We start from the raw sequence: 23,207 nt of genomic DNA, 5'->3' as shown, positions 1-23,207 counted from the left end.
CTTTTCTGGACTTCCACAACCTTTGCTCTGTTATTTTCACGTCATTCTGTGGTGGAATTGTTTGCCATCATGCTGAGAGGTTCACTGTCACAAACATGATGTCATATTGTCTTGAGTCAGTCTCTGATAAGATCTACACTTCAAAGCTGAGTCTGTGACGGGAAGCTCAGTCCAGTCACGGAAAAGTAACCCCAAACCATCATATTTCCACCACCGTGCTTCACAGCTGATGATTAATGTTGTTTTTCTGAAAAGATGTCTTTGTCCTGCTCCAACCATCTCGATGTGGACAATTAAATTGTTTTTTTTTTGCCTGCATGTTTCTTGGGAAACTTAGGACACAGCATTTGGCTCCCACATTTCTTTCTTTTGCTATTTATTCATTTCCTCCGAGGTAAGACACAGCACATGGACAGCAGCTGTTTTTTTATATCAGCCAGTCAGCTGTTGGGCTGCAGTTTGCTGGCTGTTGGCTGTTCGAAGCTATCAGCACCCACTTGTTGTTGATTTTCATTACAGTGAAACCATTCATTCAAAATCGTTTGGAGATATTTTTAACCCTTGAGCAAGTCTCTTAAGAATCATAACCTTTAACGGCATCAGAGAGCTCTATAGAGCTTGGCATGATGACACATACTCACCTAGCACAGAGAGCACTGCATCCTAATTATCAGAGGCTGGAAATAGAAGAAACTAAAGAAGTTCTAATTACCAAAACGTCGCCTGAGTTCTTTAGTTCTTATTCAGTGGATCTGAACATGTGATAAACTTTGAGGTTTACATTTTTAATGCAACATTTGCAAAAGGTCAATTTCATGTGCCAATTATGTACGGGTTTCACTTTTATCGAGTTACTTCTTCAGAGGAACAAAGGCTTATCCGTGCTTGAATATATCTTAGAAAGTAACCAGTTTCTACCTTTTTTTTTTTTCACTCAACTGTAACAGTGACTTGTACCCTTCAGTGACCAGGATAATGCTGGGAAAACTTTATCAGCATCTTCGTCACACGCTCCTCCAAAACAAACCCCACAAAGCCCATCCCTCCCTCCACCGGCAGGCTTATTTAACATCAGAAGCCATTTCTGATGAAATCTGTCCGCCTGAAATCACCTCCTGATGAACGGATATAAAACAGAAAGGAGAGCAGCATTTTCCTGTCGAAATAATGGATCCACATGAGGCAGAGAAGCACATCAGTGGTAAGTACAGATTTTTCTCAACAGAAAAAAGATCCAAGGCTATTACTTAAGATTTAAAAAGAATATAAAGCGGTGACAATTTGCCACTTAAATCAGCTGCAACAATGAAATATTTAGTGAAATCAGCAACAATGATCTGACAGTGTATGCTGTATGTATATTACTGTAAAACTGGCCGATCTAAAGCATATTTTTTCATTTTTTCTCAAATGGTAGAGCAAGTTCATAAATGTTCATAAACTTTTAACCAACTTGGATCAAAATGTTCTCACAGCCTTGCACTGTTCTGGTGGAGTAGCAACGCTTTCTGTCTCTCTCCCACGCTCACAGGTGCGAATCCGCCTGTGTTTTTCTATGTCACCTACGGGCTGTGCCTGTGTTTGGGCCTGCTCTGTGTGCTGTTCGTGAGCCTCTGGAGCTCACTGTGGCTGGGTGGGTTCGCTTGGAATGGCTCCGACCTGCAGTTCAACTGGCATCCTGTCCTCATGGTGTCTGGCCTGGTAGTTCTGTATGGCATTGGTAAGCTTTCATACTGGGGTCATACCAGCCCTTCTCTAGTCATTGTCCGTCAGCAAATTTTCACAAAAACCTCCGAACCCAAATTTCAAACTTGGCAAAGAAAGTTCCCCCAATTTTTTTCCTTCTGATTGTAGTCAGCTTCTTGTTTTTCTTCTGATTTGTTCATTTTATCCTTGCTAATTTCCATCACTGTGGATGCTTGTGTTTGCTTTACACCTGCTATGTGTCCTGAGCTGTGGAACCAGAGCACTTTGACCATTTTTCTGTTTTAAATTGTTTCATTGTTTTTATAGTTTCAATCTTTTTATCAGTTGTTGGGATTTTTAACACGTTTTTGAAGATTTTGATCAATCATTACGATTCTGTAGGATGTCGTTTATATAACGCTTAGAACAGTAAAACATCAGCTTTAAAAGACCATTCCACCAGTTTTTCCAGGAGTCTCAGCTGATTTGCCACAATGGGCAGAGCTCTGCTTGTGAAAACAGTTGGTTCATGCCATCTGTGGCTCTGAGGAGAGTTTCTGAACATCTGAGCGATGTCATCAGCGTAATCTTCGATAAGCTGTTGTGTAAATTGTCAGATCGATGTTTAATGGAGGTGGAGACAAAGTGTCAGGATTGATTTTGACCTTTCTTTCTTACTTTACCCTTTTCCGTGGCGTCATACTAAATAGATGAAGAACTTCATTAGCATTTGGTGAAAAATAGATGTAAGGCAGATTTATTTCTGTGCGTGCAGTTTTGAACTGTGCATCAGCACAGTGTCAAAATATATAGAACCAAGAAATGTTTGAATTAAAAGAGAGTTCCACTGATAGAGATGTTGTTTCTTTTTTTAGTTAAATACGATCATTTCTCAGAAATGTCTCAGCTGAAGTTATTTATCTGTCACTTTATATAATGCGACCACGACAAACACTCTGTTTCCGGGTTTGGTCTGCAGCGGCTGTGATGTATCGCGTACCTTTCACCTGGAAGCAGAGGAAGTCCATCTGGAAGTGGGCGCATGCTGCACTGATGTTTCTGGCCCTTCTTCTGTCCATCCTGGGCTTGTGTGCTGTGTTTGACTTCCACAGAGCTGCTGGCATCCCTGACATGTACTCTCTGCACAGCTGGGTGGGCATCTGTACTGTGGTCCTGTTTGCATTTCAGGTACAGATTACTAATATTTACACATTTATCTTGCTTTGTAAAAGGAGCTGTTAGTATAATTGACCTCTTTTGTGACCTCGTGTTGCTGGACAGTGGGTCCTCGGGCTGGCTGGCTTCTTATTGCCCTGTTCTCCTCGGTGGTTCCGCGCCAGTCTCAAACCAGCCCATATCTGGTTGGGGAGCGCAATCTTAATTTTGAGCCTGACCTCCTGCATCAGCGGTATCGGCGAAAAACTGTTCTTTTCTCTGTGAGTACTTCAATATCCAACAGATGACAACGAATTGTCCTCCTAATCTAAATGGGATTGCAGCTGTAACATTAACAGAATCACGATGCTGGAGTCTGTGCAGTATGGGAATGACAAAAAAATATGTATTCAAGTGAAAAATTCCTTCTAACCCAATGCCTCCATCTGCTGCAGTGACGGAGACACTGGAGAATCATATGATGCACTGCCTGTGGAAGCAAAGTTTGCTAATTTTCTCGGTATCCTCATTATGGCTTTTGGGTTGATCGTCTTTGGAATCTTATCCAAAGCCCAGTGGCAGCGGCCAGAAACAGATGAAAGTGCTTATGTGAGTATTCTATATGAACGATATGACCGAAGCAGACAGAAGTATGTTATTTTGGTCTGAATCTGTAAAGTTGGAGCAACTGTTTAACTGATAAACTTGTTTTTCATCTTCCATCATTCATATTCATTGTATTTTCGCGTTTTTCATCCCTGCTTCTCTCTGTATTTGCGCTGTCTTGATAAGATATTAATGCGGATGTCATTTCAAATTGCAGCCTCTGCTCAGTGAACATGGCACATGAAATCCAGGCCCGAAGAGTCCAGCTTCAATCATGTCTTCACAGCCACATGAAAACTGTGATGGTATCAGTGTATACAGAGGATGAATAAAACAACTCTTTGTTGTTTCATATGACCAGACTTGTACAAAACTGATCTGATGTTCTATGGTTGAATCTACTTGAGAAGCAAAGCCTCCTTGTAATGCAGATATTATCCCTGCTTGTCACAGTTGTTCCTTCTTGTTTTTCATGGGTCGCAAAATGTGTTTCAGAGGATTGACTCTTCTGTAAAGAGTCTGATGGATGCTTTTTTTAAAGGAATTTTTTCTGTTTTCCTCTTCCTGCAAAGTTGAATCTGCAATTAATGACAACCACAGCTTTTTTGCAGTGTGACTGTGGTATTCTGTTTTGAATAAAGCACGCTAAAACAGCTACAGTTGAAATTTTTGTCTATTTAAAAAACATTTTAGGCTCTTGGTATAAAGTAAAGCTTTCTTGATGTCTATTCTACGAACAAAGCCCCCACAATGACACATCATCATCATTGTGATAACTGTAAATGCCGTTTATTTATAGACTACTCGTAAATTCTTCAAAAATTAAACAAAAGTGCTGTACAAAATAAGATATCACGCAATGATTAAGCCAAATAAAGCCAGTCGAAATAATAGCATTCCAAAGACAAAACAAAGAACATTAGAATTAATTACAATTAAGTGTTCAAACATGATAGAAAGACAAAGTCAATGTTGGGCACTCTTCAAACTAAAAGTTTATTTCTTCTTTATCCAGTTAAACTGAACGATTGATGCTTCTTTGATGACCAAATATGATGCAGATGTATCGCGTTGCACTCCATTAGATGTTAATGGAGTGCAACATGTGATATCACAACCACATGTAGATGGTGCATGAAGAGGGACTATATGTATACACACACTCACACACACACACACACATATATATGCACTCACCGGCCACTTTATTAGGTACACCTGTTCAATTGCTTGTTAACACAAATGGCTTAGACGGGCTGGTCTGAGTATTTCAGAAACTGCTGATCTACTGGGATTTTCACACACAACCATCTCTTGGTTTTGCAGAGAATGGTCCGACAAAGAGAAAATTTCCTGTGAGCGACAGTTGTGTGGACGAAAATGCCTTGTTAATGTGAGAGGTCAGAGGAGAATGGGCAGACTGGTTCGAGATGACAGGAAGGCAACAGTAACTCAAATAAGCACTCGTTACAACCAAGGAATGCAGAATACCATCTCTGAACGCACAACACGTCGAACCTTGAAGAAGATGGGCTACATCAGCAGAAGACCACACCGGGTGCAGCTCCTGTCAGCTAACAACAGGAAACTGAGGCTACAATTCACACAGGCTCACCAAAATTAGACAATAGAAGATTGGAAAAACGTTCGAGCTCTCAAAATTAAAGCAAGTTAACTGAAATGTAACCTTTTAATCCAAAATGAGCTTTTTAGGCAAGATTACCGTTCGCACGTTCTATAAATATGTCAAATTTAACGCCTTAATGGATATATGTATCCATATTGATATATATATTTACAATTATTATATTTACAATCATTTAATCAATTTTGACAGCCCTTGTATTCACATTTATATGTATAGGCTATACATATATATATATACACACAAATATGCAGCAACTGTGTGATGCTATCATGTGAATGTGGACCAAAATCTCTGAGGAATGTTTCCAACACCTTGTTGAAAGTATGCCACGAATAATTAAAGCAGTCCTGAAGGCAAAAGGGGGTCCAATCTTTTTGCTAGCAAGGTGTACCTAATGAAGTGGCCGGTATACGTGTCTGTGTGTATAATGTATATATTACCAGAATGGATGGTAAGATGTCATTTAAATGCCCGAAACAAGAAGAAGTAGTTATTTGAATACAACAAGCGTAATATAAACTATGCACCAGTTTAATTTTGCCTTGGATAAAATAAAATAAAATAAAATATTTTTGTAATGCCCATCTCAGACTGTGAGGGGCAGTACTACATTCTGTCTACAGTCTTTCCTATTTTAGAGGACGAAGAAGAATTTCGTTTCCTTTAGGGTCAAAGTTTATCAGCTAGCCAGATGATCACCCAGCTAGCTAAGTGGCTTGTAGATTAAGACTTTTCATTTCTCAAAATGGATGTAAATCAGACGAAGCAGGAGCACTTGCTTGCGTTAAAAGGTATTTGCTTTTCATCAACGAATATTGTATTTTCAGAGGATGTTTAGCGGTAGAACAGACGGGTTTGTTAGATGTGTAGTAGATAGCCGTGGCTGCAGTATAGATGCTAATAGCGGTAACTATTAGCAACAGCTTCCAGTGGGTTATTAATTTATCAACATAATGTTGTTGGCTGGTGTAGCTTTACAGAGCGCGTTTCTTTTCGAAACTAAAATATGAGACTGTAGATACTGTAGAAATAAAGTGTCAATTAAGTTGTCATAGTGTAATTTAGGGAGTTTTTTATGTGTTGTCAGCAGTAGCTAAAACACTTAGCTTAGGTTTCCCAATAATATAACTGCTGCAGCTATGCTGTCTTGTCTTTAGCAAGTGTGTCCGCGTATGTCAAATAATTTGTCAGGCGGTCACAAGACCAACAGTCTTCACTCTGTTTCTGTTTAATTGGTATCAATGTTTTTTCATAATAAGTGTTCAATATATGATATGTTAAATGTTATATGTCGTTGAATGTTATTCATAATACGGTGTTAAATGTTATACCAGAATCGTTGTTGACATCCAACTATTTGAGATCAGCAGACACAAATTGTAAACTTCAGCTGATCGACTGTCACTTTATTGAATGCAACTGTTTTTTTATCACTATTATTATTAATTTATTTTCTTGTACTTGTAAAAAACATATATTGATGGGTAGCTGATTTATATATATTTTTTCAATAGAACAGGCGTAAATATAAGCATTACGCTTCAGCCTGTGCCTTTTCAGTCACTTTAAAAGGCTTTGATTGTACCGAACACATTTGTTGTTTACTGTGTGACTGAATAAACCAAAAAACTTCAAACTTGAGAGCCTTAACGTTACATGAAAGGAGTTAACGTCCCTGTAGGTCTTAAAGAGAGAAGCATACATATGCTGCATCCAAATGGACATCTTGACAGACCGAATGATTTCCAAATGACCAAGTTGATAGAGAAAATAACATTTGGTTGCAGCCCTATTTTCCACTGTTTCTGTCACTTCGAGGCATTCCCACACAAGGTTGATGTGTGATGATCTGTGTTCTGAGGCTGGTTTTCAAACAGGTAAATGCATCACCGCAGTAACTAACCTCACCGACACCACTTTGCTTTACAGTGATGCGGTTAACGAAACCGACTCTCTTCACAAACCTGCCGGTGACGTGTGAAGACCGAGATCTTCCAGGTGAGCCCGTCCACAACAACGAGCCTGGGTAGAACCACATTTTCTGTTTTTCGGCTCACATTGCAATGCATTTAAGCACCATGGCTGTGGACTGACTCATCAGTCCACTTTGTTGTTGTTTCCCCAGCATCTCTTTAGCTCAAATGTGGATTACATGAGTCAGTGATGTCTAACCTCTTGAATCTTTCAACATAGATTAATTTTGTGTCATCCAATAGCAGTCTCTCTATCGTTGCCTGTAATATCACTTGATCTGCATGTTATGGGATAGTCTGGAAACTTGCTCATTGCAGGTGTATAACTATCTTAATAAAGCCGAGAGGGGAAAAAACAAACCTGAGTAGTGACACAAAAGTCTTGTGATTGTAGGATAATTTCTTACTTTTTGCCTCAACCTATTGTTATTGTTCATCAGATTGTGGAAACTCTGTTTGGAATCTTTGTGACTTGAGAGATTTTTCTCTTATTTCAGCTGCTCTTCTATTTAGTCCATAACTGTTTGTTGAGAAACTGAGTCAAGAAACTGCTTCTAAAGACTGATGTAAAATTTATAATGCTTTGGTTTGGAGAGAGGCTCTGGTCAGCATTTTGTTGCAGTTTGGGAGGCAACTTAAGGACAGAGACCATAAACCTGAGAGGATTGCATCTACCTCATGCTAAGGCTCACTTTTTGATTAAGAAGAACACTAACTACCCTCATGGAATTTTTTTACAGGTATGGGGATTGGATTTAGTTTACGTCTGTAGATATAGATTTACAGTCCAAGGTCACATTCTTGGACAGCAAGGCTGCTTAGAGATTTAACTGTTTGTTTTTCAGTTTAGTGGAGTGCAGACCAAGCAGGGCACCGGTAACCGAACACCACAGAAACCATCAATCACACAGACACTTCTAGGTAGTTTCTCTATTTATATAGTCAGTAGCAGTGAAGTGAAAGTCTATCTTGAAGTATTTAAAGATGAGTAAAAGTGTTCCCCTTTTCTTTAACTACTGCACTGTTAGCTAAACCATACAATGAGATCCAACTGTTGATGTTGGTAATAGAGATGGATACATTGGAGGATGTCGTGATAATGGTTACAGAAGTGTGAGCAGTATAATTGATGTTATACAGAGAATTGAACCCAGCAGGACACACAAATGGACTGTTTAAAAGGACTTACGGTTGAAACAAAGACAGTTTATAAGTCAAAAGGAAAAAACATGAAGTGTCTGAGTAAGTTTGCTGGAATAATTTCAGTGCTCTAAGGCTTTGATTCTACGAGTCCCTGAAACTCTGCTGTAGGACTGGAACACCTTTCTTCCTCGGATATTCCCTCATTTGTGTTGTGATGGTGCTTGTGATGAGTGCCCCTTAAACGTTCAGCATCTCCTCTCGGATAGGATTCCTTCTTTTTTCAGAGCCTGTTGATTCTTATTCCATTTTCCAGTTTGCACATACTCCGTTGCTCCCCTTGACTCCTCTCCTTGCGCCTCTCTTTGATAAGAATCTGCTGTTTTTCCCATTGGTGATGTGAGCAGAAGCCTCGAGGTGACATTTAGTAAAATGTCACATATTTGCATGTTTTTTTTTTTTTTTCTGACGTTGGTTAAATATGAGGCGTGACGCAGCTGCATCACCAAACCACTGTTTTCTTCCAGCCTACTGCATTGAATTAGATTATTTCTGTCAGATGAGCATTAAAGCTGCTTGTGACCATGTTTATATTGACTTTGAATTCAATTTACAATCTGGATTTAAGGTGTGCTCCCTTCAGGCATCACAGATGACAAAGAACAGACTAATGCATCCTCCCTTATAGCGTCTCCATCTAACCACATCTCTCCTCTCCGAATGCCTTTTGTGAATCAAGACACCCTTTAAAATATTTATTTGAACCTTTTTGATGTGCATTTTGACACTGAAAAGTAGAAGAAGTCGATAGAAATGGCAAATTTGAGGGGGAAAAAAACCCCGGTCTTGCTTGAGTTGAGTTGTGTTGCATCAGGATATGTAACCTACGTCATCGATAACACGGACAATCGGCTCCTTCTACGGGAATACAAGCATTTACTGCCACCTGCTGACAGCATCATGCAAACTGGTTAATTCACTCCAAAGCAAGTAATGAAAATCAGCCCGGTGTGTGTTTTAAACAAAGGAATACGATCATTACCCAACCACAATAAAAACAGTTTTATATCAGTTTTCCCATCAGAGTGTGTGTGTGTGTGTGTGTGTGTGTGTGTGTGTGCGCGATGTAGCAGAAGGAGGTCATACAAAGCCTGACTCAGTCTCCAGGAATAAACTACTTGGTGTCTTCATGCAGAACTTTAAGGAAGTACCTCAAAGTGTACACAGAAACTAGCAGACAGTAGTAGAAATGTCTCAGCTTTCACTTGGAAGTGCATTTAGAACCAAAGTAGCACCGTGTAACCACTGACCAAACAGAGAAGAGAGGTGGCGGCGAGGCGCTCGCATGAAATCACAGCCCCGACAGAGCAGTTTCATATTCAGAAAGGTGTCAGAGAGGCAGATGGGAGGCAGGATCAAGGAACCGATCAACCAGATGCATGAAGCCAAACCGTGATGGCAAAATGAGCCCCACCACTGCTTTACAAGGCCAATGACATGCAGCTATCAGTGGAGCCAGAGAGTCAAAGCCACGAGTGTCTATTAAACTTGTGTTTTTGTCTTCAAAGGGGATTTGTTTGGAAAACTTATGAGGGAAGACCCTTCCACTATAAAAGGAGCAGAGTCGTTAATGCTGGGAGAGATGCTCACATTACCGCAGAACTTTGGGTATAAACGCTTCTATTTCCCATCGACTCAAACTTAAACTGCTGCAAAGCAGGTTTTTTTTTGTGTGTAACTCTTCTCTTTGTGTTTCACAGAAATATTTTTCTCGGCGAGACCTTCTCCAGTTACATAAGTGTTCACAATGACAGCAACCAAGTCGTAAAAGACATTCTCGTGAAGGTACGGCACAGACAAAATCACCGTCTGACAAACATTGCACTTTTCGCTCCTGTTGGCATCTGATTCTTTCGCCTTTTGTGCCGCGACTCCCGTCAGGCTGATCTACAGACGAGCTCGCAGAGGCTCAATCTTTCTGCGTCAAACTCCGCCGTAGCAGAGCTCAAATCCGAGTGCTGCATCGATGATGTCATCCACCACGAAGTCAAAGAAATCGGAACGCACATGTGAGTGTTTTCGTTTTACTTGAACTTTGGTTTGACACTCAATCGGTCTCAAAAATGTCCTCCCGCCTGAGGACAAAAACCAGAAAAAGCTGATTTTCAGGACAAACTTTTCTGATTCCAGTTCTGTTTTCCCCTTTCCACATCTCCAGATTAGTGTGTGCGGTCAGCTACACCACTCAGTACGGGGAGAAACTCTATTTTCGGAAGTTCTTCAAATTCCAGGTGAGATGTATTTGAGAGCTCTCAGTAGATGACGCCGCATAGCTTGGAGGTGACTTGAGAAATGCCACAGACCTGCAACACAGCAAATGCAATTAGCCACCCATGTGTGGGTTTGGCGTCTTACGGTCCTCTGAACTTACTGTAGGAACAAGCGCAGCCTTTTTCCAGCTGTAGGAATCCTCTTTTTTCTTTTTAGCCGAATGGAGCAACACGGTGAGAAAAGCCCAGCATTCAGTTTTCAATCTATTTTCAACCAGGTTTTGAAGCCGCTGGACGTGAAGACAAAGTTCTACAATGCCGAGGTAAGTGCCACTCAGACACCGCTGCAAAGTGCCAGCCGTAACACGCTTCGTATCGTGTTTCATGTCGTAGACGTGAACATTTCCAGATGCTCTTAGAGGCAGTTAGCTTTAGAGTAGGCCTCCTGGAAAACCCTTGTGTCTCCAGGAAGATGAGCTGAGCAGAATGACATAAAAGCTGGAGATCAGGGGTTTTCCTTAAGTAGAGGCAATAAGCCACCCCCCCCCCCCCCCCTTTTTTTTTTTCTTTTTTTTTTTGTTTTCCTCATTTTCATATCAGTAGCTTCTTAAGAATATATTTGACAGCAAACATTCATTGTCATCAACTGTTGCATGTAACTTCATTTGTTCATTATGTCTTGTATTTTATTTTCTCCATTAGAGTGACCTCAGTTCTGTGGTAATTCATCCTTCTGTTCTCATGGCTGAACATTAGCTTCTCTTCATCCTTTTCGGTGCAGCAGACTGTGTCTCTCTGAGCCCACAGAAAGGTGCAAAATGAAAGAATGGGAGGAAATGCACCTGCAACCTCAGTGACCTTCCATGAGTTTTCTTTTGCCCTTTCTTTGTATGCTCGTGCTTTCTTGCAAACTCACCCTTCACAGGGCTTGGACTGTCTTTAATTGAAGTTTGTGGTGATCAAACTGGTGGGTGGGAGCTGCAGTAATTGTGTTAAAACAGTCGGTGGGAAAGCAGCAGGATACGCGACGATTTGTGCTAATTTGTAAAGATTGAACTGATCGGGTCAGAGCACAAATGATGTTTTAATCTCCATTTTTAGCTGAATGTCGCAGGCTGGTGGAACAGGCCGATTACAGTCTCGTCTTTGGTGATTTCACACCCAAAATTTCTTGTTTTGTTCCAATCATTTGACTTTTGGTGATGTGAAATTAATCGGATGTGACAGAAATATTCGATCATGTTCAACAAGGTGTTAGGGTTTTGTTGGAATGGCTTTGCATGGAGCAGAGCTGCTAAGCTCTGGGAATTTATATTAACTTAATTCAGAGTCAATGAAGCGTATTATGAATTTCAGGCATGAACTAATCTCTGCTTTTATTCCTGTTGAATTTCACTGTGAAGTAGAGGCTGCACAAACAAACTGACTGATAGAGAGGCAGAGTGTGTTGTTCCCACAAAGCATCAACTACAGTAGTTAGAAAAACCACAGTCCTGCAGCACGTGAAGGCGAGTAATGTGGAACACCTTCACTGTTTGACTCATTTAAGTCCCATTATAATCAAGAAAGTAATTCATGTGAGATTCTGTACAATCATGTACATTTTCCTTTTTTTTATGAATTAGATTTAGTTTTTCAGCGTAGTAAATGAGCTCTCCACATTAAGTTAAGACATCAGTGTCATTTTTCCACCTTAAACAGTATTTAATAAAAACACAAATTGACCAAACAGTTAGTTTGACGTGTTAATTCCAACTGAAATGCAGGTTTATCGAAACGCCTCACTAAATAAACGACTGACCTCCAATTCCACGTGACATAAGATTATGCTGGTTACTAAAATCGAAACTAATAATAAGCTTATGTCACTGCTGGTTCTTCTCTTGATTCGATGCGTTTAACGGCAGCGAACGGTTAACACATAAGAGGGTTATGTTAAGCCGTCATATTTTGTCATTTCCACTTGAAATAAACTTAAATAAAGCACAGCCAAGGCAAGCATGAATGAATGTGCTAACACTGAGCAACCTTTAAAATGAGCCTTCTGATCAGGACCTGATCAGGACATATGAGCGGGCCTTTGGAGGGTAAATTTAAAATTTAAAATGAGGCGCGCTCTACCTCAGACCTTCAGACCAATCGCAACCTTTCATTTAATAATGGGCGAGTTTCATGTTAAAACGCTGGACAGAGGAGCGTCTTCAGCTCATGTTGCTCAGTACTAAATCACATTTTCCTGCTCCTTGGTTACTGTTGGTACTGTTTTAGTCATTCAAACACTCACTACATTAACCTGGCAGGTGCTTTTATCCAGAGTGACTCACAAGTAAAGAGCTGATTGGTTAATATCGCATGGCCTGGATGTAACAATGTTCAAATGCTTATGGTGCATTCAACAAGGGAAGAAATGCCCCGGTCAGCAGAATCTCAACCCCCAGTTGACCAAACTGTTTCTACGTGTCGTTTCATTTGTCATCCACCCCACAGTAGCTAGACTTTGGTGTCCAAATAAAAGGCAAAATGGCTTTAAAACAAAAAGGCTCAGCAAGTTGATGTGTGAGAAACCATTGTGAATAACTCAGAAAGTAAAGTTGAAGCACTAAAGTCAGTCAAACTTGTGCAGCCTCCACTGTTTTTCTGCAGCACTGGTACTAACATATCCTCAGAGGTACACTGAGCAAACCCGATAGAATCAAATTCTCTATGCCAACTCTGTTTTTGTGTTTAAATGTTTGTCCTCCAAGGATGGTTGATTAAACAGTCACCGAATGACTCCCATCCCCTGGAGAGTAGCTCAAAGGATGGGTTCACATTTTATTCTCACATGCCTGAAAGCCGTGTATGATCGCTCTTCGTGTCCGTACTGGCTGTGAAAAGAGCTCTTCGTGTCCGTACTGGCTGTGAAAAGAGCTCTTCGTGTCCGTACTGGCTGTGAAAAGAGCTCTTCGTGTCCGTACTGGCTGTGAAAAGAGCTCTTCGTGTCCGTACTGGCTGTGAAAAGAGCTCTTCGTGTCCGTACTGGCTGTGAAAAGAGCTCTTCGTGTGCTGGTGGACAGAACTCACGCCCCTCATTTGTGCAAAAAGGTCAGCGTAAGCAAACGCCACGCTTCAGCAGTTGGAGTTAGTCAAAGAAAACATCTGTTTTCCAAAGTTAATGTTATTTTCAGTGCGTATCATCGCCTTGTTCTGCGTCGCTCGGGCTGCTGAATCTCACTACCTTTGGTTAAACTTGAAACTGTTCTTTTTGCATGTGGATTTCGTCCATCGGCTCTCACTTTTATGACGTGTGAGGGCGCTGGTCGTGGCCAGTAAAGACAGGAAGAAACTACAGCCACCAAAAACCCTTGAAATGCTCATGTGAGCATGTGAGTCGGGCCTCTGGACAAACTTGAAAAATGTGAATTTATCCTTTTGAGGCAGTAGAATTTTTAGTCTAACCTCGTTGATAGCTGAAGATAAAGTCCACGTGTTGCTCAGTTCACCTAAGAGACTATGTAAGTGTACATGATGGGTAACAGTAAGTATTAATGTGACCCCTGAGCTCTCCATTCCAGACAGACGAAGTGTTTCTGGAAGCTCAGATCCAGAACATCACCACCTCACCAATGTTCATGGAGAAAGTGTCTCTAGAACCTTCCATGATGTACAACGTCACAGAGCTCAACACGGTCACATCTGAGGATCATGGGTAAATAATTCCTCCCCCGTTGAGCACAAAAACGTGGATGGAAACTCGATTCTCAGCTCCATTTCTTCATGTTTTTATCGTGCAGAGAGTCCACATTTGGGAAAATGTCCTACCTGCAGCCCATGGACACACGGCAGTACTTGTACTGCCTGAAGCCAAAGCCGGAGTACGCGGAGAAGGCCGGCGTCATCAAGGGAGTGACGGTGATAGGAAAGCTGGACATCGTGTGGAAGACCAATCTCGGAGAGAGAGGAAGGCTGCAGACCAGTCAGCTGCAAAGAATGGTATTACAGTCCCCTCTTTGACTCGTCCTCTCAGCGTAAAACACTTGATCTTTATCTTTTATTCGCTTTGATTCTTTTGTGCCCCTCAGGCTCCAGGTTATGGAGACATTAGGCTGTCTCTGGAGATGATCCCCGACACTGTAAACCTCGAAGAACCTTTTGACATCATCTGTAAAATCACCAACTGCAGGTGCGACGTGCCGCCCGCGTGGGGAAAGCTTTAACGCTACGTGACATGAGATCAGATGATCCGAATGCACCCTAAAAGCTTCTCTTTAATGCTCACGTTGCAGTGAAAGAACCATGGACCTGCTGCTGGAGATGTGCAACACCAGGTCCATCCACTGGTGTGGTATATCAGGGCAGCAGCTGGGCAAACTGAGTCCCGGTGCCTCCCTCTCGCTGCCCCTCGCCGTCTTCTCCTCTGTCCAGGGTCTGCAGGTACGATCCAAACTTTCAAGGTTTTTATTTAGTTTGTTTTCTTTTTTTTAAATCACATTCTCCTCCTCTTTGTTTCAGAGTGTCTCCGGGCTGAGGCTCACGGACACGTTTCTGAAGAGGACGTACGAGTACGATGACATAGCACAGGTGTGTGTGGTCTGCCCGTACACCAGCAACGAGTGCTAGAACTTTTAACTGCCTTTTTAGATATGAATGGACCAACCGTGGAACTCTGCACTTGATAGTTCTCTCTTTTTGCAACTTAAGGAGGGGATATTGAATTTTAAATGAATTGTGAATAATAGAAATCATTTTCCTTGAAAAAAAAAAACTCCTGTAAATGTGTAATAGTGTTAATAAATTCTCTGTAAACTTGATTTCCTCCTGTTTTTACGGACATGCAGTATGTGATGCTAACAACGGTGGATTTTGCTATTAAAATATCTAACACCATGCACATTTTCTTATTTTTAATGGACTTCTGGAATCTACTCTTTTTTTTTATTTATTTTGTGAATCCCCCTTCAGAAGCAATAGTTGAGTTTTGTAAGTTTTATTCTTTATGACCCGAGTAGAACATCTTTAGGGGAAGGTTCGAGATGAAAGTCCTTCTCGTCCTTATGTGCTGAGGTTAACGGCTCAGTGTAGTATTTTAGTTATACGTGTTACAGTTCTACATTAGTCATACCTAACGGTGCCCAAGTTCCACATATCCTGTGGCCTCATCTTTAAAAAAACAGGACTCATTGGAGCTATTTAAGGAAGTCCAGTGTGTTTGTTTATGAAAATCATCGGTCAGCGCTGACAAGAATTGTCTTGAGTAAAATGAATTTGCTAAAAGAAAAAGGCAAATCGCACAATAAGTTACGTTAAAACATGATTTCAACCGAATCCAATGTGATTGGGGTTTTTTTTTGTTTTTGAGGTCAACATTGCACAATTTCTCACTGTTTACCAAAAAAAAATCCCACAGAAATAAAATAATGAAACAACAGCAAGCAAACATGTAAGTGGATATTTAATTTCAAGACATTATTCATACATGTTTTGACATAACAAAGTGCTGCCATGGCATACTTATTTGTTTCCAGAAAGCATCTGATCTCAAATACCAGATTTAAGAGCATGCAAAATGAACCGTATGAATATGTAGCGACGTAGCAGGTTAAACTGGCTTAAAGGTTGAAGGGCGTTTATTTTTGCTAAAGTGCTGTAACGACCTAACAAAGGCTACAAACACTGCTGTACAGTTACATTGTCTTGATCAAAAGTTAAGTCGTACAAAGCAACGATGTGAGTCCCACTTGTTTTTTTTTTTGTTTTTTTTAGATGAACAAGTACAGAGAAATTCTGCCTACAAAAATAATATTAAACATTATAAACAAAGTCGACAAGATGTTCTGTTTGTGTTCCTATGAGAAAAGCTGACATGTACATTCCTCCCCGACCCTCTATTTAACGTGACCAGAGCGGTCGGATCCGTAACTCATAACATGAAGAAGGCAGTAGGTTCAGCACATGGAAATCATGATCTCTGCCCGACGTAAAAGCTCTGAAGAAAGAATTCACACATGTTCTGTCAGCGGGCTGAATGACTTCTTGGCTCTTTTTTTTATGATTAGGTGTTAACGGCTTGTTTTGCCCCTTTTTGAGTCGGGTTTCATTTCATGGTCCAGTTTCCAGGCCCGTCTGCCTCCACTCCTGGGCCTTCAGCCACAGTAAAGTGCCTTCAACCCCACCCTTGTCTCTTGGTTCCAGCTATGCCGGGGAATTGAGTTAAAGAAATGGGTGTAGAGATTGTTATCGCGCCATATGGTTGCTCTTCCTTGTGGGGGGAAAAAAAAAATAAAGTGTGGCTGGAATGAAAATGTTACATGTTAATTATTTGTTTAAAAATGTAGTTTTGTGAATGAAAAAACAATATTTTTTTAAATATAAGAATACCTGAATAGATCATGAGTGCTCCTCTGCGCTGCCGCTGAAGGAGCGGCTCCGAATGTGGTTCCTGAGCTGCTCAATCAACTCGGGGTTCTGCTGTTGGATCTGCTGGGCAAACTGTTGTCCGCTGACAGAAAGATCAGATCATTTGGTTACCGGCTGTATTTCTGCTCAGATCAGCTTTAGCTCAGCTTCTGATATCCAGTAAATCAAAACAAGGAACTTCTCTGCTGACTTTCGAGGGGATAAAATATCACAGTCCCAGTTCCAAAGAGGGTTGGGGCTCGTGTAAAAGCAGCACATCAGACGATAAAAAGGAAGAAGTTAAAGCCTGGTGGTACTGCTGTGTGGCATCTTCTCTTTCAACATGACTGTAAATGTTTGGGAACTGAACAGACTGTCGCTGGAGGTTTTTACCACTCTTGTTTGATTTAATCCAGGCCCTCCTTTGGCATATTTCTGTTTCATAATCCTTCAAATGTTTTCAGTGGGTGACATGACTGGAATGCAGGCAGGTCACTTTAGTATTATGGTTAGGATGTGGGTGGGTGGGTGTTGTTTTGCTGAAATAAGCAAAGTCTTCCCATATGTTGCTCCAAAACCCGTGTGTATCATTCTGATACTTACGCCTCAATCAAGCTGGAGATGTCTGATAGTCCTCCCACTCCTGCTGCAGGCCCGCCGACTGCGTTAGACATCATTCCTGACATCCTGAACACAGCGAGAGTGAGTCGGTGCTTAATGAAACTCCATTTAAGACCACAAACAAATGTGATGCCAGAATAATCAAACGCAGATTCTACTCACAGCTGTTGCACTTGTTGGTTCTGCATGACACTCGCAGCCTGTAAAAAAGAAATCAACCTGAAACCCGTTGTGTCTCTCACAGGTTTAAAAAAAGGACTATTTACTACTGCTCCCACTGGCAGTTTTATGAGGAAAAGCAGTCCGTAAGTCACTGCGCTGGGGCCTGAGTGCAGGTGCACAGCTCTCAGATTTAGATGTGTCATGTCCCTGCTGCAATAAAACTCCGGCATGCCTGCAGAAGCGTTCTTGACCTGTCAGGCGTTCCCATGTGTCATCGTTTAACAACTATGTATTCTGTCGCTCCGGACAAGGACATTTCCACAGGACAATAACTCTGATGGTTAACAGGCTCCGATGGAACCAGTGACAAGCTGTTCAGAGCAGATATTCGGACGCTTACCATGCTGATGAATGCAGGGTTGTTGATTAAACTGGCCATGTCAAATCCCAATCCAGCAGCTATCTGTTGGGCATAAAGGCACGGCGTTACAGTGTCTGTGAGTGAATAAGTGCTGTATATGCTACATAAACAATAAAGCAAAAATGAACGTAGAACTTCTTTAACTCACCGGACTGGATGCTTCCTTCTGTTTCTGCTCTGCAATCTTCAGGTTGGATTTGTAAGTGTCGTTCTCGGGATCTAACACCAAAGCTTTCTTGAAGTAGGTGATTGCCTCGGGATACTTGTTCATGGCTGTCAAAGCCAATCTGAAGCCACAAAAGAAAGTCCGTTTGGATCGGCTTCCGAAAATACCACAGAGGGAGTTTGTTAAAAAACGTTTGATGATGAGGAAATAACATTGGACTCACCCCATCCTCCCGTAGGCTTTGCTGTAGGTTGGGTCGATCCCAATGGCTCTTTCGCAGTCGCCAGTTGCTTCGGTATAATTCCCCAGTTTACTGTGAGCTGCAGCCCTGCAGAGAGTTGCATCAGATAGCTTACTGTCTATCACAGTCTATCACATAGACGGTTTGTTTGCAGGCGTAACAAAACCTGCAACCTTGGACAGAAGGACAAACTTAGTAAGAAATCCTGATTTCTGTAGCGCATACCTGTTGCAATAATACACGGCGTTTCTTAAGTCCAGATCAATGGCTTTTGTGTAGCACTCCACTGCACATCTGTAGTTCTCCTCCTTCATGTGATTGTTCCCTAGAAGTTTAAAAACTGGATTGTTTACAGAAGTCGTACAGAAACACTGTGGATGCAAACATCAGACCAACTTTAGTTTTTTCAGTCATTCTGTTCAGTCTGTGACAAATAAGGACACCCGCTTTCAGTCCTAAAGTTTTACTCATCAGGAGCTGTTTTGAAAAATCGTCTGATCCTGAGGTCTTAAAATCAGGGGGATTCAGATGGACAGCATGTTACGTATTACGTTATTTAACAACTACTGAACCAAAATGCCAAGCAGTGTTTGAAAAGTTAAGTCCAGCCTATGATTCAGTAGGCAGCAGAAATGCATTCAGTAGCAATAAGTTGAAGTAATGGTTTTCTGTATGATGTTATCGGTCTCCCAGGAAGGGACTTTGGCCCACTCTTCTTTCCAACATTGCTCCAGCTCATTGAGGTTTACAGCATTGGTTTATTCTCTCTTATGCTCTCTTATGTTTTCTTTCTAGAGACACAGCTCTCTTAAGGTCCCACCACAGCATTTGAGTCAGGTTGAGGTCTGGACTTTGACTGGACCATTGTAACACCTCTTTTTCTGTTGTAGACTTGCTGCTGTGTTTGGGATCATCTCCACTTTGGTCTGGTCTGTCCAAAGGACATTGTTCCAGAAATCTTGTGGTTTGTTCAGATGCAGCTTTGCAAACCTGAGCTGTGCTGCCATGTTCTTTTTTTCCTGCAACCCTTCCAAACAAGCCGTATTTGTTCAGTCTTTTTCTAATCGTGCTGTCATGAACTTTAACCTTTAACATGCTAACTGAGGCCTGTAGAGTCTGAGATGTAGCTCTTGGGTTTTTGGCCCTTTCTCCGAGCATTCCATTCGTGAATAATTTTTCTCTCGGTCAAATTGTGGCCTCAAAAGGTATCTGACCTTTAAGAGTTCATATCGAGTTACTTAACCTCACCTTCATTCTTAAGCTGTTCTGCCCGTTCAATGTCCTCAGGAGACGGGGAGGTTTCCGGTATGGTTAGGTTGTCATTCTGTTCGAAATAGAAGAGCCACCGATGCGATTTAAATAGCAGTGACAGTTTTACTTAAACCAGGAAAAGTGTAATTAAAAACATCAAGCATTACGCCACTCACTGTGTGGTCTGCAGCACCCACCTTGAGCAGAGCGTTGAGGAATATCTCTCCAAGTGGCTGTGGAACTGCAAGATGACAGTCACTGGAGCTGATCTTGAAGGTAGTCTCCAAGCACTGTATTGCAACTGTGGTGGAGAATGAGTAAAATATGCCAGAATAATTTAATGTAACAGAACAGTCAGAGAAGTGGGCTGTTAACAGCACTGGCAGCACGTCCAGAGCAAGAAGTCTAAACTCCTCTCTTCATTTTTTATATTAGATTAAGGCCCTATTATATGTAGTCACTTGTCTTACTTTGTGACTAAATGGATGTTGGAAAGTAAGAGTCATTTTGGGATGGACAGAGCAGACTCTCATATATTAATGATGGCATTTTCCGAAGTATAAGCGAGTCGACTCACCCTCGAGGCTCTCCTGCTCATCTGAATTCAAAGCACCACAATGTGTTTGATCTCGTAGGAACTGCACAATAGCGAATGCCAGGCGCTTCTCCACTGCCATGTTTACCTCGAAACTGCTGGCAGAAAGGCACCCACACAACAATGACCACGCCGTTAATCCGTTAGGCGGTGGTTCATCATAAAAGTGATACATGCGTTACGCTTTTTCATTTAAAAATGGTAGTCAGGTGGAGTATCTATGCAATGCTGTGTGTGGCATTTTGTTTGGGTCAGAAAAATTCCGAATCACAGAGCTGTTCAGATATACAGGGAAGTTCTACGTCCTGCTCCAGGCTTATAGTAGAAATGTCCATCTTTATCAACTGCAAAGTTGTTAATTCTACTAGAATTATTTATCCTCATACTGTTCACTATTGAGCCACATCTTGTCTCTTTGTGTCTGAAATGCTCCATCTTGGCTCCTCTCTCTTTAAAGGTGCTCATCGTGGGAAAATAACTTTTAAAACCTCAAAAACTAAACTACTGCTTTTAACAGAAATGGAACAAGCAACACTTCTGACATTATATTAAAAAAGCACCCGCGTAACAAGTTGCTGAGATACAAATGAGAAACTGTAGTGGTGGACCGGACTTTTCTGTTTCTGTAATACCACTTTGTGCCACTAGATAGGACGGGGCTCATCACAGTGTCTCGTCTGCTTTGCGGCCAACAGATGAAGAAGAGGAAACAGTTGCCAGCAGTAGCTATCGTGCATAGATGAGCAATAAGTAGTGAAAAGCAAAGCGATTGCAACAGTGGTGGAAGCTCCTGGCAAGCTAACATAACTCCTGCCACCACCCCATCCCACCTCTATGGTCCAGTCTGCTCAGATCGGTCGGCTTGATTGTCACACATGCCCAGTTTTAGCATCAATTGTGCAAAAGTGTAACAGGGTGATGTCATAAAAAGATGTACAAATTAGGCCTTTCAGGTAGGTCTTTACTGGAAGAGAAAAGCTCTCTTTGTTGCTGATTTTGTAACCTTGGAAACCCTTTGCATGCACAAAAAGTTGTAAAATACTCCAAAAGAAAATAACACAATTTGCCAACTTTCTGTTTAAAAACATGTATCAGTGAAGGCATCAGTCATATGAGACTGCTTGTCTGTGTATCAGAAATGTTGATTTCTGCCAGGCTGCAGTAAAGGCAGAAGGTAGCAGCTGGAAGAGGACTGGCTCTGGAGGGACATGCCCCAAAACAAAGACCGAAGATGGCGCTGATGCGAACAAAAAGGGATTCACTCATCTCCCTGACAACAACTGCATGACACATAAAACCGTGCCCATGAGCTGCAGTGGGTCTGCCAGCAGCAGTTTAACAGCAGGAATCGACTGATCACTCTGCAGAAGAGTGAAACGACGACCAAATTCAGTGCATAGAACAAGAGCTGCCGTTCGCTTCATTTATGGGTCACGTTTGGTTGTTTGGGAAAACAGAGTTCAGGCGAGTCTGACTCTGAAACGACAGGATGTGTTGGCTTAAGTCCACATGCAGCTCAACTGCACTGCTTTATAAAGCAACAGCCATGCTCAAAGTTTGTCCATTTCTCTATTTAACTAAATATTCATTCACGAGAAACGGATTCAACATGAAGAAAATAAAAATGAAAGTCTTGCATTAAAGTTGATTGAAGCAGTGCCCTTTAGTTTTTGTTCTGGGCCCCCTGTGTTTAATTAAAGACAATGTGTGCCACTTTATCTGTAATAATATTGTGACAACTCTAATCATTAATAATGTATTAGGTATGCACCCTAGTTATAAAGTTGAGATGTTCTCACAGCTTCACCTCAGTGGACTGGATAAAACATTATACTGATGGTTTATAACAGTTATTATGGTTGGCCTATCCAGTGGGCAACAACAGACCCAGGTTTCCTGCACACCAACAGACCATTTGTAGTGTAATAAACTGCATCTGTTAAGGAATCTGAACCACTAAAGTGCAATTTAAACAAAGATGAACTCGTGCACTCAAATCCATTTTAGCGCAAATACACCCTGTGTTCCCATCATTCCCACAAAGAGGTGATAACACGCAGCTACCACAACATAAACCGTAAAGCAAACTGGTTAATCCAGCCACGTTATCATCTTTTATCTCTCACAACTGGAAAGGATGCTGGTGGTGCTTTCAATGCTTGTCTCCAAGACAACTCACAAGAGGATGAAAGCGAAATCATGCTTTGCCCCACCAACACGCTGGCTCTGGTTTGGTGTGTTTCTCCTCTGTCTCATAAAGAGACCCACAAAACGGACTATAATCTGACTCTAAGGTGATGGTCATTAACGGTGCCTCATATATCCATCACGTGCTGACGCCACGCGCTGTTATGTTCGTTTAGGTCCGCTGGCACAGCCACTCCTCCTTCAGTGTGTTGACACACGTAGATGCGGTGATGCAGAAGCTGTGATGTAATACCGCTTCACGGGAGAACAGGGGTGTTTAAATCCACCTCACAAATGTCGTACTTTCAAAAAACACAACGCATGAAGGCTAATTCAGCCAGTGACATCGGCAGGTGTCATTTTAAAAAGCCTAATCTGACAACAAGGCTCGCGCACTGTGCAGCTTGCGGGATCCTGGGCTATATATATAAAAAAAATACCCCACAAACCTCCAGAAAACAGCACGAGGAGAAGGAACAAAGGTGAACCCCGACACAAACATGAATTTATACCTAAGATTTGGTGACAGGATGCCGCTCGGTGTCACCCCCCCTACCCGCCCACCTACCTGAGCTCCTCAGCTGTCTGCTGCTACCGCGTCATGAGGGCTCGCGTGAGACTGATCGCATCCTCCTACGCGCCTGCGCGTTGACATCGGAAATAAAGAGGCTTCCCACAAGCGAAAGGGAGGGACGCTGGTGCTGCTGTTC

The 23,207-nt window shown here is 41.7% G+C and overlaps 3 protein-coding genes across 7 annotated transcripts; 2 read left to right on the top strand and 1 right to left on the bottom strand.

Moving 5' to 3' along the window:
- Nucleotides 1-1,167: 1,167 nt before the first annotated feature.
- Nucleotides 1,168-3,691, top strand: LOC140276750 (lysosomal membrane ascorbate-dependent ferrireductase CYB561A3-like). The gene is made up of 6 exons (XM_072371552.1): nucleotides 1,168-1,201; nucleotides 1,532-1,720; nucleotides 2,666-2,874; nucleotides 2,968-3,122; nucleotides 3,297-3,450; nucleotides 3,665-3,691. The coding sequence occupies exons 1-6, from the start codon at nucleotides 1,168-1,170 to the stop codon at nucleotides 3,689-3,691; spliced, it is 768 nt and encodes a 255-aa protein (XP_072227653.1).
- A 2,075-nt stretch (nucleotides 3,692-5,766) lies between these two features.
- On the top strand, nucleotides 5,767-15,268 carry trappc13 (trafficking protein particle complex subunit 13). 2 transcript variants are annotated; one of them, XM_072371613.1, is made up of 13 exons: nucleotides 5,767-5,886; nucleotides 7,025-7,093; nucleotides 9,777-9,876; nucleotides 9,969-10,053; nucleotides 10,150-10,277; nucleotides 10,427-10,499; nucleotides 10,757-10,801; nucleotides 11,181-11,198; nucleotides 14,033-14,166; nucleotides 14,252-14,450; nucleotides 14,540-14,640; nucleotides 14,744-14,891; nucleotides 14,970-15,268. In XM_072371613.1, exons 1-13 carry the CDS (start codon nucleotides 5,841-5,843, stop codon nucleotides 15,075-15,077), a joined length of 1,254 nt encoding a protein of 417 aa, XP_072227714.1. In that variant the 5' UTR covers nucleotides 5,767-5,840; the 3' UTR covers nucleotides 15,078-15,268. The 2 variants fall into 2 exon arrangements, with proteins under 2 accessions (XP_072227714.1, XP_072227715.1); XM_072371614.1 differs by lacking the exon at nucleotides 11,181-11,198.
- A 926-nt stretch (nucleotides 15,269-16,194) lies between these two features.
- Nucleotides 16,195-23,199, bottom strand: sgtb (small glutamine rich tetratricopeptide repeat co-chaperone beta). Of its 4 annotated transcripts, none has more exons than XM_072371641.1 (12): nucleotides 23,066-23,199; nucleotides 20,293-20,408; nucleotides 19,913-20,016; nucleotides 19,713-19,788; nucleotides 18,690-18,789; nucleotides 18,447-18,551; nucleotides 18,206-18,344; nucleotides 18,037-18,099; nucleotides 17,637-17,674; nucleotides 17,457-17,540; nucleotides 16,836-16,956; nucleotides 16,195-16,747 (listed from the first exon to the last, which is right to left on the bottom strand). In XM_072371641.1, exons 2-11 carry the CDS (start codon nucleotides 20,390-20,392, stop codon nucleotides 16,845-16,847), a joined length of 921 nt encoding a protein of 306 aa, XP_072227742.1. In that variant the 5' UTR covers nucleotides 20,393-20,408; nucleotides 23,066-23,199; the 3' UTR covers nucleotides 16,195-16,747; nucleotides 16,836-16,844. The 4 variants fall into 4 exon arrangements, with proteins under 4 accessions (XP_072227742.1, XP_072227741.1, XP_072227739.1 ...); XM_072371640.1 differs by having other exon boundaries at nucleotides 20,293-20,405; XM_072371638.1 differs by lacking the exon at nucleotides 23,066-23,199 and having other exon boundaries at nucleotides 20,293-23,040.
- Nucleotides 23,200-23,207: the final 8 nt, after the last annotated feature.

Source organism: Leuresthes tenuis, unplaced genomic scaffold (assembly GCF_036924035.1).
Source record: "Leuresthes tenuis unplaced genomic scaffold, fLeuTen1.0.hap1 SCAF_19, whole genome shotgun sequence".
NCBI lineage: Eukaryota > Metazoa > Chordata > Actinopteri > Atheriniformes > Atherinopsidae > Leuresthes > Leuresthes tenuis.
Note: the sequence above shows the minus strand (reverse complement) of the source record. Positions and strands in the feature narration are given on the sequence as shown.

What these genes read in the sequence shown, in the direction of transcription:
- LOC140276750 (XM_072371552.1), top strand. Translation starts at nt 1,168, where the DNA reads ATGGATCCACATGAGGCAGAGAAGCACATCAGTG. An exon ending in GGTAGTTCTGTATGGCATTG is followed by an intron (nt 1,721 to 2,665) that starts GTAAGCTTTCAT and finishes TTTGGTCTGCAG; the next exon opens with CGGCTGTGATGTATCGCGTA. An exon ending in AAACAGATGAAAGTGCTTAT is followed by an intron (nt 3,451 to 3,664) that starts GTGAGTATTCTA and finishes TTCAAATTGCAG; the next exon opens with CCTCTGCTCAGTGAACATGG.
- trappc13 (XM_072371613.1), top strand. Translation starts at nt 5,841, where the DNA reads ATGGATGTAAATCAGACGAAGCAGGAGCACTTGCTTGCGTTAAAAG. An exon ending in ACATTACCGCAGAACTTTGG is followed by an intron (nt 9,877 to 9,968) that starts GTATAAACGCTT and finishes TGTGTTTCACAG; the next exon opens with AAATATTTTTCTCGGCGAGA. An exon ending in GTCACATCTGAGGATCATGG is followed by an intron (nt 14,167 to 14,251) that starts GTAAATAATTCC and finishes TTTATCGTGCAG; the next exon opens with AGAGTCCACATTTGGGAAAA.
- sgtb (XM_072371638.1), bottom strand. Translation starts at nt 20,485, where the DNA reads ATGTATCACTTTTATGATGAACCACCGCCTAACGGATTAACGGCGTGG. An exon ending in TCCTCAACGCTCTGCTCAAG is followed by an intron (nt 19,789 to 19,912) that starts GTGGGTGCTGCA and finishes TATTTCGAACAG; the next exon opens with AATGACAACCTAACCATACC. An exon ending in AGAACAGCTTAAGAATGAAG is followed by an intron (nt 18,790 to 19,712) that starts GTGAGGTTAAGT and finishes TTAAACTTCTAG; the next exon opens with GGAACAATCACATGAAGGAG.